General features: G+C 47.6%; 1 protein-coding gene across 11 annotated transcripts in view; it reads right to left on the bottom strand.

Annotated features, from left to right (window-relative positions):
* The window catches only part of SYK (spleen associated tyrosine kinase), a 128,176-nt gene that overhangs the window by 26,001 nt on the left and 84,313 nt on the right, over window positions 1–17,862 (bottom strand). For 8 of the 11 annotated variants that reach the window (XM_015118072.3, XM_015118071.3, XM_077965158.1 and 5 more), the window contains 3 exons: window positions 16,116–16,256; window positions 15,096–15,208; window positions 7,596–8,371 (listed from right to left, as the gene is read on the bottom strand). In XM_015118072.3, the coding sequence (XP_014973558.1) occupies window positions 8,299–8,371; window positions 15,096–15,208; window positions 16,116–16,256 (327 nt within the window). In that variant the 3' untranslated portion in view covers window positions 7,596–8,298. 11 annotated transcript variants of the gene reach the window in all.

The raw sequence follows: 17,862 nt of genomic DNA, 5'->3' as shown, positions 1-17,862 counted from the left end.
CGGTCTCCTGCTGCTGCATACCAACGTACCGCAGAGCTAATGACAATATGAATTTCACCTGAATAATCAGAGTCGATTACACCAGCATGTACTTGAACACCTTTTAAATTTAGGCTTGAGCGACCAAGAAGCAAGCCGACAGTGCCAGGTGGCAAAGGGCCAAACATACCTGTGGGAACAGCAATAGGTGGCTCTCCGGGTAAGAGAGAAATATCTCGAGCGCAGCAGAGAGCTACAGCGGCTGAGCCTGTGGTGGCAGGGGACAAGCATTGTACTGAGATTTGTCTTGGGGCTGAGTCGTTAGATCCTGTGGTACAAATGGCTGAAGTGGGAATTGAATGGATTGGGCCGGGAAAGTGCTCATCTGACCGGCCGCCAAAGGCTGTGAGTTGAGGAATGTCCCATTGTTTGGAGGGGCCTGGGGCCAGCCCCTCCTTCCATTTCCCTGGTTGTTGAATGGCTTTAAAGGGGTTACCATCAATGTGAAATTTTGAGTGACCCAATGATTTCCCTTACGGCATCGTGGGCACAGAGTGGAGCGGAAGGTTTGTTTCTGTATAGGGTTTTGTTGTTGGCGTTGAAAAAAACAGCGGCCTGAAAGCCGAAGACAATTTTTTCTACAATGCCCTGATTGGCCGCATTGAAAGTGTTTGCCAGAGAATCATCCAGGCGTTCTAATAGTGGCGATGGCTTGTGCCATGACCATTGCTGGACGTAGAGTTCCCCCACGACTTCACAAGCTTTAATGTAGGAGGAGACTACATCACCTCCTGATGGAATTTTGCCTTTCATGGAGTGAATAGCTGCCTGACAGTCTGCATTTGTTTGTTCATAAGCTGTAAGTTCTACAACAAGTCATTGGTCATGGCCATCAGGGATTGCTTTCTCTGTCACATCTTGAAGAGGGGCAATAAATTCTGAATAGGGTTCATGTTGTCCTCGTGTAACGGCCGTAAAAGATGGACACATTTTGCCGTCATTCTGAATCTTATCCCCAGCATCTAGGCAACATTTTCATAATTGTTCAATAATCTCATCATTTAGTATAGTTTGGTTTCGAATTCCAGCCTGTTGTCCCATTCCCAGTAACTGGTCAGCCGTAACATTAACAGGATTAGAGCCCTGATTAAGACGAATGCGTTCCTGGACAGCATCAACCCACCAAGTCCTGAATTGTAAATATTGGGATTTAGATAAGACTGACTTTGCTAGAATTTACCAGTCACAGGGCACCAGACGTTTACCTTCTGCTAGGGCCTTTAATATGGAACGGACAAAAGGGGAGTTGGTGCTGTACTGCTTCACTCATTCTTTGAAATCTTTGAGGAAGTTAAAAGAAAAACTTTCCCGAGCAGCAGGGCATAGCTGAACCTGGCCCGAGTGAATAGGATCTGGTTGGACTGCTGCCTGGACTGTAGGTATACCTGGAGCTGGCTGCGCCACGGCAGCAGGCAGTTGTGGGGGTTGATTATTCGTCTGAGGAGCCCGATTCTCAGGCTGAGGGACCTGATTCTCAGGCTGTACATCTGGAGAAGCCACGGGATCAGTCGCCTGCTGAGCAGGGTCAGCTGGCTGTGGCTGATTTTGTGCCGCAGGGGTGGCAAGTATAGGAGGTTGTAAAATTCCAGGAAATTGCCAGGCCTCAGGAGCTCCATATTCTCTTACCTGAGCGATGGCTCTCATAAGAGGAGTGTCATCTTGAGGGATGTATGTAACTTGTTGCTTATGAGCGGCAATGGTGGTGGTGGCAACTGCATGAGTGACCGGACCAGAAGGAGAAAGAAGTTAGGGTTTTGAACAGAGGAAGAATCAAGAACCTGTAAGCCAGGTTGAGGCGAGATGACCTGCTGGGCAGGTCTTTCAGGGGCCTGAGGTCCAGGTTGCTGCAGTAACTGCGGGACAGGCTTCAAGGGAGCCTGATGTGCTGAAGGAGAAACAGAAGTGAGAGATGGATAACCAGGCTGTGGAGGGATAGGTTTGAAGGCCTCATTGCCAGCTCAAATAGATGGAAAGTTGACAGCCCCGCAGCAGGGCTGAGCAGGGACAGAGCTGAGAGCCTCGTTACCAGGCTGAACAGACGGAAGGTTGAGGGCACTGCAGCAGGGCTGAACAGACGGAAGGTTGAGGGCACTGCAGCAGGGCTGAACAGGGACAGAGTTGAGAGCCTCATTACCGGGCTGCATAGAAACGTAGTTCAGAGCCTCTTTTTCAGGCCGTGTAGCCTCATTTTCAGGCCACGCAGATGGAAGGTAGGGGGCCCTACAGCAGGGCTGAGGAAAGACAGGAGGGTCCAGTTGCAACGGCTGTTGATAATATATTTTGGTTGGATTTTGCCGGTTTGGGGAAATGAGATCATTTAAATCATGTAAAAGTTCATCATAAAGCGATAATGGGGGCGCGGTAGGCTCTGGTGTAGGCGGCGGGGCCAAAGGAATGTCAGAATGGAGGTCCGTCTGTAAAACGACGGCCTCAGTCTGTGCAGTATCCTCAGGAAAAAGAGAACTGAGGACTTCTCAACCTCCTCAGAGGGGAGGGAAGAGGGCTCAGTCTCCAGGTTGTTCTCCTGAGTCTGCAAGGAATCCAGAACAGAGCGAACCGAAGCCCAGACTGACCAAATGGTGGGAGGAATAATACGCCCCCCTTTATGAGCAATTTTGAATTGTCGACCAATCTCATCCCACTCTTTGAGTTCTAAGGTTCCCTCAGTAGGAAACCAAGGGCAAAGGAGATCTACGACCTCAAACAATTCAATTAACTTATCGGCAGAGACTTTTACATCTCCTTCTTTAAGGAGAGTTTTTATAAAGTTTAAATAAGCTGAGTACTTAGTACTGGCCTGTCCCATGGTGGCCCGGGATACTCTGAGTGCCCAAGCTTACCACCAAGCCTATTGACCACAATTCTCAGGAATCTGTCATTGATGTCCTCCACTGAGTTCCATGCTCGAAGCGCGCCATCACACAATGAAAGAGAAATCCTCACTGGGCGCCAGGTATAGGGTCCAGCCTTACATGGCCTGTGGGTTTTCTCTTCGTGTGCAGAGACGAGAGATTGTAGAAATAAAGACATAAGACAAAGAGACAGAAGAAAAAATAGCTGGGGCTGGGGGACCACTACTGCCAAGATGCTGAGACTGGTAGTGGCCCCAAATGCCTGGCCACGCTGCTACTTATTGTATACAAGGCAAGGGGGCAGGGCAAGGAGTCTGAGTCATCTCCAATGATTGATAAGGTCACGCAAGTCATGTGTCCACCATAAAGGGGGCCTTTCCCTTTATGGCAGCCGAGACGGAGAGAGAGAGGACGGCATATGTCACGTGTCATCATTTCTTCTAAGCACTTACCAGAAAGATCAAAGACTTTAATGCTTTCACTAATTCTGCTACTGCTAGCTAGAAGACGGAGCCAGGCGTACACAACGGAACGTGAAAGTGGACCTGGAGTGTGAGCGCTGAAGCACAGCATCACTGGATGATTCCCTTTCCCGCTCTGCTAAGTGACGGGTGCCTTCCCAGGCACTGGCATTACCACTAGACCAAGGAACCCTCTAGTTGCCCTGATCTGGATGTGACAGAGGGCTCACACTCTTGCCTTCTGGTCACTTCTTATCGTGTCCCTTCAGCTCCTAACTCCATATGACCTGGTTTTTCCTAGGTTATAATTCTAGAATAGGGATTATTATAATAGCAGAACAAAGGGTAATTCTACAAACTAATGATTAATAATATTAATACATAATCATATCTATATTCTATTTCTAGTACAACTATTCTTATTATTTTCTTCATTATACTGGAACAGCTTGTGCCTTCAGTCTCTTGCCTCGGTACCTGGGTGACTTGCCGTCCACACCCTTCCATAGCAAAATGTTGTCATCATTTCTTCTTTTTCTTTGGAGGAAAGATTGATTCTATATGTCCCAGAGACACACACACACACACACACACACACACAGAGAGAGAGAGAGAGAGAGAGAGAGAGAGAGAGAGAGAGTGTGTGTGTGTATCTGAGAGAGAGATAATGAAAGACCATATAATATCTAAAAGATAATTCAAAAACCAAAACTTCCCTTTTTCAAAGTGCTCCCTTCCTCCCCAAAATGAGAACATATTTATCGACCAGTTCTAAAGTCCCCTCCTCATCTCTGAAGGACAAGCCCGGGGGTCTTAAACCGCCTCTCTGCTGCAGCTCAGGCTAGTGGTAAAGCCATCTCACACTGCAGTGCAGTGATACATCATCACAAGCTTTCCCCACCCTGGGGTTGAAGCCAAAGGCCAGTGCTTATTTCCTGAGCCGTCCCAGAGCGCACGCTGTCTGCTGCCCGCAGCATTCCTTTCAGCAGTTGGCATGATCAGCACAGACCACGGCATCTGCTGACATTTTTAGAATAAGGCCACTGTGCTGGCACTTGCATGTGTCAGCGCAGCCACCCTCAGCTGAAATTGTGGTGCTCGGGGGTTCAATTTATAGGACGTGCCCAAGGGCAGGGCTGGAGCCCAGTGGTCTGTTGTGTGCTGTGTTCTCTGACTTCAGGGTGCTTCACCATCCCACTGTATTTGGAGCAGCCCCCTGTAGGCCACTGGGTTATTGGGCAGTCTCTGTCCTTCCCATCTCCCAGCTGACCCAGGGAGCCTTGGCCCAGCCAAATTCATTGTTTCCTCCAAACCTAACTTGGCTTGGCAAGAGCAGAGGGGATCCAGGGGAGGCTAGGATGGAAGAGTGTGAGGGAGAGACCCTTACTGCTTGACCCCAGAGAGGGTGGTGGTGATGATGGATATAGACACGAGGGTGCATCCACTGCAGGACCACTGCCTCACATGGATTTTTAAGTGGTTATTTGGAGTAAGGTTCAGTATGTGCAGTGGTGTGTGCGTTTTGTGTGTGTGTGCTTGTGTGGTGTGTGTGTATGGCATAATGTGTGTATGTGCAGTGAAGGTGTATGTGGTATGTGTTTGCTATATGTCTATGGGTACTGTGTGGTGCATGCATGTTCTGTGTATTTGTGTGCATGTGCATGCATGTGTGCCTGTTTCTGCATATGTGTATGTTTATGTGTGCATGTGGGTACAAGTATGTGTACATGTATGTGCATGTGGGCACACGTGTGAATGTGTGTATGTGCACATTTGTGCATGTGCTTGTGTGTGGATGCATGTGTGCACATAAATGTGTGTGCCTGTGCACATGTGTATGTATGTGTACATGTGTGTATATACATGTATGCATTAACATATATGCATGTGTGCACATGTACACGTGTGCATGCCTTTTGTGCATGCATGCATGCATGTGTGCAGGTATATGTACATGTGTGCATGTCTGTGCATGTGTGTAACCTCCTTAGAATAGGCAGAGATTGGGGCTTTCTTTGTCTACCCCAGTTTCCTTTAGGCTGTCTTCATAGAGAAAGGAATAGCTCAGAACCCACAACCTTGCTTCGCCCTGATGGGGGATTTCTGGGTCTCCTCAGTCTGTCTTTTATTAGGCAGGCCATGGGCTGTCAGGCCCTTGCTGGGTAGATGCTCTGCTCATGAATAAGAGATAGAGGCAGGGCAGGACAGGGCCCCTCCCTGATGGGCCTCCCCCTTCTGTGTGGTGGAATCTCACAGACAACTTTGAGTGGCCTGTGCACATCCACTTTTTTTTTTTCTTTTTTTTCTTTCTTTTTTTTTTCTTTTTTTTGAGATAGGATCTTGCTCTGTCACCCGGACTGGAGTGCAGTGGTGCCATCAGAGCTCATTTCAGCCTTGACCTCCCAGGCTCAAGCTATCCTCCTGCCCCAGCCTCCCAAGTAGCTGGGACTACAGGTGCATACCACTGCACCTGGCTAATGTTTTGATTTCTGCAGAGACAAAGTCTTACTATGTTGTCCAGGCTGGTCTCAAACTCCTGGGCCCAAGAGATCCTCCTGTTTGGGCCTCCCAAAGTGTTGGGATTATAGGCGTGAGCCACTGCACCTGACCCACACATTCACTTTTTTAGGACATGGCAGGGACTTAATGTTTTAGAAAACATTTAGCTACCCCTGTGACAATGCTGCTTGACGCTATTTGACAGTGTGACTTACTGTATCCTAATAACTTCCATGAAAATCATCACAAAGCTCAAGGTAAGTTTTTATTAAAAATCACAGTTTTAAAAAATGTCCAGTGACACAATGTAGCTCTTCTGAAATGAATGGAAAACATGACACACTGCTAACCAGTGGCGGGAGCTCTCTGCAGGGCTGGGAGGCCTGACAATGCAGCTGTTGCTTCTGCAAGTGGAAATCCAGGCCAACTTGCAGTCATTGGACTGATGTCCAAGGGCAATCACCATCCAGCAACTACAGGCAGGGCTGGGTGATAGGGAGTATGGGAGAAGGACGTGCTCAGATGAAAACATGCATGCAACGATTTTCACCACTGAACGCACTGTTTTCTGTGACAGAAACACTCAGCCCTGCTGGGGGACAAGATATTCACGGCCCCAGGAGCCAATGTGATGCCTCTAGGGCAGTCTGTCCATGATGTTCCTTTGTTCCCTGCTAAACAAGGACCATAAGGTGAAAGGCACCTTACCTTATGGAGTGAGCCCAGACCCCAGGGAAAAGCTTGGGTAGAACAATCCAAGGGGCAGCCTGGGTATGAGAATCCAGCCCAAGCTAGCTGCTCTAGAAGCTCTAGAAGCCCGGAGGCCTTTCCCAGCTTCCCAAATGTAGCCCTTTTCACATGACCAATCCTTCAATTCAGTTGCCTTTCTCTATTTGCCCTTCTTAGTGGCTGCAGGGGGAAGGATAATGATTCCTGACCGCAGGACACATTTTCACTAGAAAAGACTTCCTCGTGCTGGCCACAGTGGGAATTCTGCACACAGGTGCCTGCTTCACCAAGCGGACAGGCTCAGGAGATTGTCCAGGGACAAGGAGACCCGGCTGGACCTCTGCAGGGAGGTGAGGCCCCTGCCCCCCTCTTGCCCCATCACATTCTGGACGTTTGGCATCCCGAGGCTCCTGGGAGGGGAGAAGTGCTGAGAAAGAGGCCAAAAATCACACAGAAAGAAGACAGAAAACTGCACGCACTTCCTACATAGGTGCTACCATATTCCTACGAGCACGGGGCCTGTGTTCACGGGGCCAGGAGTTCAGCCTCACAGCCTCTTTCACAGATGCGGTCACCACTTTACCAAACCTGGCACATCCAACCACTCCTTTCATAAGTCAAGGATTAGTTAAGACCAGAAAATAATTCTCCGGTCTTGTATCTTCAACTCAAACTCACACTCCAAAAGGCCTATTTGTGGTGAGGCTCAGGGTCTTTGGCTTGTTATGAATTAACACTTCCTTTGGAAACTCTTTAGATGGCTTTGATCCCTGTACTGTCCCCCATTACAGACACAGAAAGCAACAGGGGATTCTGGCAGCACCCTCTCTGTGGAGGAGAGGAAGGTGTGGACGTTCAGGGGAAGGCAGCCCGAAGCTGTTCTCAGTGAGACGCCGGGGACTGGGCCTCTTGCCCCCGCTCTGCAGCCTCCATGCAGGGCTTTATTTACCAGTCACCAGGTCGTCAAGACAGTCTGCAGGAGAGAGGATTTCGGGGGGAAAGTAAGCCAAGCCAATTCATTCAAATGGTCTCCTTTTATCACAAACATGTAAGTCTTCCATCTCATAACAGACAGTAAAAGCAGGATCCAGGCCTTTTTTTTTTTTTTCCTTTCCTTAACTGGCTACATGCTTAGAAACTGCACTGGTCAAACTTGATTTTCTTTTTAAAGCCTCAAAACATTTTTATTGTCATGAAAGCTTTTCAGTGACTAGGGATCAGTCTCATGGGCTGTCACAGCCATGCCGTAGAAGCAGCCAAATTCCTCTGCCTTTGCCCTCCCTTCAGGAGTCACATGCTAAGGCATCCTTGGGCATTCGGAAAAGGCCGCTTGGGGTGTGAGTGCTCTAGGCCACTCTGCAATGCCCCTGGGCGCAATCAGTAACAAATGCACTCCAGGACCCAGAGAACAGGAAAGACGTGAAAGGGATTTGGAAACAGATCATAAAATAACCTGTATGAAAATCACACAGACAAGAAAACAAACAAATCCATCTAGCCCCTGGGATCCTGCCATCCGTCTTCTCTCCCAGCATTGCCTTTGCTTTGTGGAGGGTGAGTCCTGGGACAGGCTTTGGGTGACGCGTCACGGGCGTGTTCCATCCAAGGCTGGCTCTCCCAACTGGCAGAGGGAGGTGGCTGACAATCAGTTCCTCTGGATTCATTTTCCTGTGATTGTTTCTGTGATCAAAGACAGCCACCGACAGGTATGGGAGCGGTTAGTTCACCACGTCATAGTAGTAATTGCGCAGACGCAGTTCCACTGCTGCGAATCCGGGCCTGTTCTCCACACTGGAACGGGAAGAGATGCATTGTTGTTTGTCAATGTGCTTGTGAAAAAATGCTGATCACAAGCGGGGCCTCTGCAGGCTGAGTACCAGTGGTGCTGCTCCCTGGTGGCTGACTCTAGGGCCTGCAGCTCACAGTGTGGTCCCTGTGCTCCCCGCCCCAGGGTGACCAGAAGGCTGTCGGAAAGTGTATGCCTACTGTAGACCTAAATAATCCATATCTGTATTTTAACAAGACCTCCAGGTGATTCACGTTCACCTTAAAGTAGGAGACTTTTTGCATTAGAACTGGGAGTGTTTTAGCCCCAGGTTCAGGTATGCGGCACACAATATGCTTCTGTGCCACAGGCACAATCTCGCTGTGATTTTAGCAAAACAGGTGTCTGAAAATACTCGGCAAATGTACTGCGGATATAGTCAACATCTGACTCGTAATCTTGTTAAGAGAAGAAATACGAACATAGCTTTAATTCTTCCTTTCCACGCTCTAATCCATGGCTCTGGATTTTCTGAAAATGGGCTGTTGATACGGGTTCTTATGAAAACTCAAAACATGTCATGGCAGAAGCAAAGACCTGGGGCTTGTCTATGATCCACATTAATACAGCCAGTCCTTACTGCCACTGCTGGCCAGGGAGGCACTGATGTCAGTGAACCACGGGCAAAAGTGTTAACAATTCGCAGTCTCTAAACAAACATTTACAGACACTTCTGTTTACTCTCACACAGACATCTTTACAGATCAGTTGGAAGCAAGTACTAAAACCCCGATAATCAATCCTCACTTAGAAGTTATTTTTCTTATTTTGCAAGATTTCTGGATATATTACAAGTGGGTGAAGTTGAAATATAATAAGTGAAAAAGTGAAATAGAATGTGAGGTTAAATTGTATGAAACCATCCACGTTCAGCCATTTTGACCTATGGCAATGGCAATTTCATATGGTTCAATGTCGACACAAGAGAACAGCCATAGAATGTGCATCAGGACCAAGACTCACTCATCATTTTAAGAGCAGAGTGGCTTCTACAAATCAAAATGGGTAGCTTTGTCAAATGGCATCAAAATACATGGTTTTACTTATAGCTTTCAATAGCGAGCAGAATGATAAAACTGCTGGAATTGATCAGTGTGGTCAGCCATCTGTGGTCATGTCTGGGGACACGGGCCTCCCACGGTGTCACTGAGAGGGGCCTTGTCTCTGGCCACCAAGTGTGTTCCAAGAGGGGATATGGTGGCCAAGCCTCTGGTACAGGAGCATGCGTCCACCCAGAGGGACAGCCTCTATCTTGCTCCTAAACTTCTATAGTCAAAGAGAACATACTTTAGCATCTTTGCAAAACAGGGGGCTCTGCTCCAACTGTGGGGATCCAAATGGTACAAAGAGCACCTTTGGATCTTGCTCTGGGGGTTCATCTGCCCAGCAGCCAAGCACCAAACAAATAAAGGGAAACAGGAATACAGACTCGTCCTCAGGAAAAACACCTGCTCAGGTCTCCTAGGAAATCTCTCCTGTGCATCCAGGGGAGATGCTGCCTCCAGGAAGCCGGGACACAGCTGTGCTTCAGCAGCAGGAGGGTGATGCATGGCCCTTGCGTGCCCAGCTTCCTGCCCTGCCCTCGCCTGCCACTCTGCTTTCAGGCCAGAGTGCAGTTTCTGCTCTGCCCCTCATGCCCAGTGACCCTCCTCCTCTCCCCTCATCCCTATACCCAACCTTGCTTCTTAGCCTGCACGTCTCAGCTGCAATCCCTAAAGGTGGCCTATTTGGAGCCCCTATTGGATGTGTGACCCTTCCCTCCCCATAATTTTCTGTTCTCTTTTAAAGTTTCCAGTGTGTGATTTTATATAAAGAGATATATGGTCTTCATCCTGGGTTCCTGGCACAGAGCTCCTAAAACCCGTGGAATTTCCTGATTGTTGGGCTGAAAGCAGCATCTTTTGTTACTCATAATAAACCCCCTTTAACCATACCCAGGTTTGTGCTAATGAGACTGCTTCTCTCCCTCCCTCCCTCTTTCTCTCCCTTCATCTACCTCCCTCCCGCTCTCTCTGTCTGTCTCTATATATCACCTTGGAGAGGGTGGCTGTTTACAACTGAGGAAAAAATGAAAAAACAAAGCAAAACAAAGCAAAACCAAACAAAACAAAGAATATACTAGGACCATCTGTAGTCCCTTCATTGAATCCACCACATTCTAGAAGCTCCAATATGCTTCTGTGCTACAGGTAACTCTGAGAAACTACTTCGACACGAGAGGGCTTTAAAAACCCCATACACACACGTGATGTCCTCCAGGCCCCTGTGCCCTCCTTGCTTTGATTTCTCACTGGAATCATCCCTTTCCTAAGACACACCATAGGACACACTTATTTTTAGCTTATTATTTATTGCCTGTCTGCTCCAGTCCCAACTATAAGGTCTGATAAGGACAGGGTCTGAGGCTTGTGAGGCTTGCATCTGGGGCGGCAGCCTGCACAGCATGAGCTCCGGCAGTGGCCACCGACCCTGTGAATGACCCAGGGCTCTCAGAGGACGTGCCGCTCAGAGGAAAGCTGGCTGAGGCTGTGCAGGGAGCCAGGGCAGATCTCACCAAGGTCCTGGGAATTCATGCTGTATCTTGGGCTTACTGATCTTTAAACAGGAATTGGAGCCGCATCTCGAGCCTCCCTGACTCTCAGAGAAACTGGAGAGCCCAGGAATTTTCTCCATTCGGCAGAGGCCCCCACTGGAGGGCTGGGACTATTAGGAGACTGTTTTTCAGGATCAAGAGCACCAACTTCTCTCCATTTGCAAGGGCTTTCCCCACGGGTGTCTTCAATCACCCGAAGCACGACTTGGCTCTGGAGAACACTGCAGTGGAAGGCTTCCTGACTGAGTCCTGCTTTCTAAGGGCCAGTGTTTCCTTCTCGGCTTTCACGCTGCCTTCCTGAGTGACCTGCATGGGACGGACTCTAATGTGTTTCCTCTTTGGAAAGCCGGAGGGGGAAGGAGTGAAGCACGGGCCATCCCAGAATATGCCAGATTGGGGTATTGATTATTTTGAGTTGAAAATATTGGATAAATTGTGGTTTCGGAAAGGACGAGCTGACCTGTCTCTTTGTGTCTGCAGCAAGCCATAAAGATTCCTCTGGGAAGGAGACCCTCCCTGTAGCAGGATGAGAAAATGGCCCTTATCATCAGAGACTGGGCACTGGAGCTGCAATGGGCCTGAGTAAACATATTTAACAAAGTATCCCTTATCTTCCACCGGTTTTACACCATCCTCATATCTCCTAGTGCCTTCTCTAGAAAATTTACTCCTAGCCAGATTTGTCCTGTCATTTCTTCTTAAATGTATGGTTCTTTGTCTAAAAAGTATAAAAGCATCTTGCTTTGGCCACTTCTTTAGACTTCACTCTCTTGCGAGTCTCCCCATAAACATGTAAAACTAATAAAATTGGTATGCTTTTCTTTTATTAATCTGCCTGGTATCAATTTGGTTTCAGGTCCAGCTGAAGAGCCCGCTAAGACTAAAAAGGGGTTGGAGGTAATCTCTGGCTCTTTTACAATGGTGAGCGAGGGATGCTGTCTGCCTTCTCAGGGCTCTGTCACTGAGGCTGGGAAGTCCCTTTGAAATCCCAGGATCACACCCTGGAACTGATGACAAGGCCTGCGGTGAGGGACCCCTGCACCTTCTGGAGGGCCTCGAGCAATAGCCCCGGTTACCAGGACCAGCCCTTGGCGCTTCTGAGTTCTCCTTGTGGCCCTGCTCCAAGGAATGTTTTTCTTTTTTTTCATTCAACTGCACCTCATTGAATTTCTTACGTTCAGACAAAGTGATACGGAGCTAGAAAGAAATTATGTAGGCATATAGAGTGGGTGACAGAGTCCTCTGTAAGGTTTCCTTGTAATAAAAAGCAGCCCCTAAATCATGTCTTTTTCTAACAAAAAGCAGCCTGAAAAATCAAGCTGCAAGCATAGATAAGCAAGCTAAAAGCTCGCATAGGTAAATGCTGGAAGCTGTGTCGATAGAAAAGGGACACCTGGAGGCCAGGGATATTCAACATGGAGGTTCCCTCTTCCACTTTCCTTGTTGCCAAGTGTGCAGTAAAAAAGCAGGCAAAGGCCGGGCGCAGTGGCTCACACCTGTAATCCCAGCACTTTGGGAGGCCCAGGTGGGCGCATCACGAGGTCAGGAGATCCAGACCATCCTGGAGCCGAGATTGCGCCGCTGCACTCCAACCTGGGCGACACAGCGAGACTCCGTCTCAGAAAAAAAAAAAAAAAAAAAAAGCAGGCAACATGGCACTGGCCAAGTAGAGACCTCATCTGCATAATAAAAGATTAGGGTGGGGAGACCAGTTTCTTTCCGTGTTATGTAAATGACCTACCTGGTCCAACCAATCTTTGGGCCCTATGTAAATCAGACTCAAGCTCGTCTATAAAACCCTGTGTATTTCCACAGGAACCTGAAGAACCACTTGGCAGCCCTTATCTGTCTGCAGGAGAGAGAGCTTCTCTCTTTTCTCTTGCCTATTAAACCTCTGCTCTTAAACTCACTTCTTGGGTGTCTGCATCTTCGATTTGCTTGGCGTGAGGCAACGAACTCAGGTATTACCGCAGACAAATACAGCTGCTTCAAAAGTTTCTGAACATCGCCCCACCTCCCCCAACCCTGTTTGAGGTCACTACTAGGAACACTGTAACCTTCAGAAATATTGCTTTGCTGGGAAATAAATCAAAGTCTGATAAGGAGCTGCGATTTCTAATCTGGGGCATGGGGCATCGTCATGATTTCCCTTTGACTGGGGCTTGTGCCCGGGAGCTGACTCCTCCAAGCCTGCAGAACTCACGGAAATGCACCACTGCAGAGCGGACTGGGGTGGGAACCAAAAGGGGAAAGACACTGCCTGCCTGGGAACCTCACTCAGGTTCCATCTTAAATCTCCAGGCGGGAAAACACGTTTAGAAAGAATGCTCTCTTAAAGAGACCGTTTACTGCTCTACTTCGCTGTAATTCTGGTGAATATCCAGTGAGTATCACGTAGACTGCTTTCCCTCCCCGGCCTCCCCCGGTGGACCATTCTGGAAATAACAGTGCCCACTGTTACTTGTGTCCATGAAGGACTGAGGTGGGCCCAGCGGCTCCCATCCTGATTCCTTGAGTCACAAGAATGCACCATGGCCCAAAGGGTATTCAGCAGCCTCACCGCAGCCACCCGGGAGCCAAGTGGGAGGTGGTGCCCCCGGCTGCAGCACCTAGCCCTCTCCCCACCCACCTTTCACTCCTCACTGTAAAACACATACCACAAAGAAGAATCGACAGAAATAAATAGATCAGCATCAACGTTAAATGCAAAAACTCCCCACTGCGAGTTCATTTTTAATTCCAAGTTTTTGCATTTGTATCACAATGATTTAAACTCTACCCTCCTCACCCTCCTACAGGAAGGGAAGCCTTGCAGGCAGGACCAAAGAACACGACCAGCAAAGGGTCACAGGCTGCCACGTGCCCAAGGGCTGCCCTCTCCAGGGTCCAGTGCTGCCAGTGCCTACCTGCCAATGGTTCTGACAATTCTGATTTGGGCACTGGGGGAATTAAGCCAAGACTTAGGAATAAACATCCTCCTAAATCTATGAATAACACTTCTCTCTTGCTGACACTTAGCTCTCCCTGTAGCACTAACACTTGGGGTTGGAGAAGATGCCCCAGGGTCCAGGCCAGGCCCCTCTCCTGAGCCATGGCAGCAGCAGGGGCAGGGTAGCAACTACCCACAGTTTGCCTGCTGCCTTTGTGGCTGTGCCCTGGGTGGTTTCTAGATGGAGAATGAGATTATTTCCCCATCACTCACAATTGTGGTAGAGTGATACTCCCAGGGTGGGGAGGGGAGGTCTCGGAACCCCAGGTGGCATCTGCAGCATTTGAAATAGCCCTCATCTTTCAGAGGCTCTGGCAATGTCAGCTGTATCTGAGGGCAAACCTGATTCCACAAAGCATCAAATCCATGGCCAGGATTTGTGATGTCCTCCTGATCACAAACCACGTCGATTCTAAGCTGCATGGGCTCTGCGTGTACAGTTCAGTACCAGGGAGCTGGAGATGGCAGCTTGGGGTCACCCTGCTACGCACGCACAAGCAGGCTGCTGAGCCTGGCAAAGCTGTACTCCTAATTTTCAGTGACAATGCATTTTCCTTCCCTGCTCAGCTGCCCTGAGCATCACCTGAGAATAATGCCAGATGTACTTTACAAGCATAACAGCACCTGGATCCACTAAGCGAGACATATGATGGCAGTCAGGGTGGACTGAGGCCACCATTTCAAGGACGAGGTAGATTCTAGGGAAGTGCAACCTTAGCCAATCCATTTGTGAGCTGACCAGATTCTGAGGTCACCGCTCACTGCTCATGGTCATCAGGGAGTCAGGAAAGTATAACATCCCCTACTGAGTACTGCTACCATCCTCTATATGCCAGAAACGGCATCCAGCCCCAAACTCTTACAAACACCTTTTTAGTTTGACTGCCCTTGCCCCATATCTCCACCATTATCGACGTTTAAATTTGGACACTTGGGTTAGAGTCCCTGTCTAAACTTAAAGCAGGACCAGCCCCCACCATTGTTTGTTTAGAAAGGGGGCACATTTCTGATTCATGAAAAGGTGAACTTTATGCTTGTTTCAGACGCCCAGCCATTTCACCTGTCTCCAGAGCATTTAAATACGTCGCAGACAGTGTTAGGTACTCACTCGTACGTCCAGCACAGGTTCATGAGATCGTACATCTCTCTTGGACATCCTGCAGGGCACCCCATCCGCTCTCCTTTTTCTAACATAGCGGTGACTTCACTTCCTTTCATCCCCTACAACATGGAAGATATGCATAAGCTTTTTTTTTTTTTTTTTTTAAAGTGTTAGCCAAACAAAACAAAACAGCCACTCCAAGACATGGAGGAGTACACATTGTATGATTTCAATTATATGAAGTATAAAAACAGGAGCACTTAATCTGTGATGCTGGAGTCAGATGGGTCTGCCGCAGGGAAGGCTGTGTGTGCAGAGGAAACGGCCTCTGGGGTTCTGTTTGTCATCTGGGGGCTGATTTCACGGGTATGTTTCATTTGTGGAAAAACCACTGTGCTGCATGCTAAGAGTTGTGCCCTTTTTGGTATATATGTTTTAATTAAAAGATCTAGGGGAGGCCGAGGTGGGCGGATCACAAGGTCAGGAGATCGAGACCATCCTGGCTAACACGGTGAAACCCTGTCTCTACTAAAAATACAAAAAATTAGCCGGGCGTGGAGGCGGGCACCTGTAGTCCCAGCTACTCGGGAGGCTGAGGCAGGAGAATGGTGTGAACCCGCGAGGCGGAGCTTGAGGTGAGCCAAGATCGCACCACTGCACTCCAGCCTGGGAGACAGAGTGAGACTCTGTCTCAAAAAAAAGAAAAAGATCTAAAAAATGTAACTAAGATACTGTAAATAGTCATGATTTCTATTTCAACTCTAATGAATAATGAGCTGGGTTGTATTTTGTGTATATTTACGTGCGTTGACACACAATGGGAAAAGCACACTCTTCAGCGAGCATCATATATTTCGTCCTCAGTTTGGAACAGACTGAGGGCACATTAACTGCTTACTGGTAAAAGATAACGAGAGACTCAGAGAGGTGCTCAGATTTTAGGGTTTTTAAGTTCCTGTAAAGACAGTCTGGTGCTTATCTGTTCTAACGGCCCCACAGTGAGAAAATGAAAGAGGAGCGGCTCACTCGATACGGCTTCTGCCCGTAGGAGAATGCTTCCCACATCAACACTCCAAAGCTCCAGACATCGCTTTTGCTGGAGAACTTGTAGTAGTTGATGCATTCCGGAGCGTACCACTTGACAGGCCACTTTCCATGGGTCTGGGCCTAAAAGCAAAGCAGAGGGAGAAATTCCATTAAGAATAAAATTGTGGGCTGGGCGCAATGGTTCATGCCTGTAATCCCAGCACTTTGGGAGGCTGAGGAGAGCAGATCACTTGAGATCGGGAGCTCAAGACCAGCCTGGCCAACATGGTGAAACCCCGTCTCTACTAAAAATACAAACATTAGCCAGGTGTGGTGGTGGGTGCCTGTAATCCCAGCTACTCGGGAGGCTGAGGCAGGAGAATTGCTTGAACCCAGAAGGCGGAGGTTACAGTGATCTGAGATCACACCACTGCACTGCAGCCTGGGTGACAGAACGAGAAACTCCATCTCAAAAAAAAAAAAAAAAAGAAAGAAAAGCATAAAATTGTATACACTCATGTTCATAGCAGCATTATTCCAAATAGTCAAAACATGAAAGTAACTCAAGTGTCCTTCAGCAGATGAGTGGATACACAAAACACCATCTATATAGACAACGGAATAGTATTCAGCCTTCAAAAGGAAGGGAATTCACTACAATATGCATGAGCCTGGAGGACATTATGCTGAGTGAAATTAAGACAGGAGAATAGGGCCTGGAGGCAGGGAACCTAAGGACTTCCTAGAACTAAATGAAATGGAAACACTTCAGATATGACAGGAAATATCCTCTTCATTTACACAGGGCGTACACTCAGTAAATGACTTTGTAACGTTACTTCATCCTCTTCATTTACAATAACTTTGTAACTTCACTTTAGCCTCTTCATTTACATAGAGTGTACCCCAAGTAACCCGTGAACACCTCTAGAGGGTATTTAAACCCCAGAAAACTCTGTAACTGAGCTCTAGAACCCTATGCTCAGGCCCGCTCCCACCCTGTGGAGTGTACTTTTGTTTTCAATAAATCTCTGCTTTTATGGCTTCATTGTTTCCTTGTTGTGTTTGTGCGTTTTGTCCAGTTCTTCGTACAAGATGCCAAAAAGCTGGACACCCTCCACCCATAACAAAATAAGCCAGTCACCAAAGGACAAATACTGTATGGTTCTGGTGAGGTACCAAGAGTAGCTAAACTCATACAGACAGAAAGTACAATGCTGGTTGCCAGGGTCTAGTAGGGAGGGAGAATGGGGAGTTGGTATTTGATGGGGACAGAGTTTCCGTTTTGCAAGATGAAAAGAGTTCTGGATATTGGTTGTACAACAATATGAATGTACCTAACACTGCTAAACTGTACACATAAAAAAATGATTAAGCTGATAAATTTCATGTTACATGTATTTTATCACAACTTTAACAAAGAATAAAATCCTGAGCCACAAAATACTGTGTGTGTATGTGTGTGTGTGTGTGTGTCTGTATGTTTAGTCTGAATTTTAAAGATACTATTAAATCTTAAAAGCTTTAAAATTATTTAAAAATTTTTAAGCGTATATATTTAATATATTTATTTATATTATTTATTTAATATATTATATTATTTATTTAATATATTAAATATAAAATCTTTGCATCTTTTAGTCTTCTCCTCTCATCTTTTCTTTTGGTCACACACAGCTTCATGGGGAATGTAGATGGCAACAGACAAGTCAAGTCTGAATATTGCTTTATGATTATGATCCGAGAA

The sequence above is a fragment of the Macaca mulatta genome, chromosome 15, assembly GCF_049350105.2.
Source record: "Macaca mulatta isolate MMU2019108-1 chromosome 15, T2T-MMU8v2.0, whole genome shotgun sequence".
NCBI lineage: Eukaryota > Metazoa > Chordata > Mammalia > Primates > Cercopithecidae > Macaca > Macaca mulatta.
This window is presented reverse-complemented; position numbering and strand designations above follow the sequence as displayed.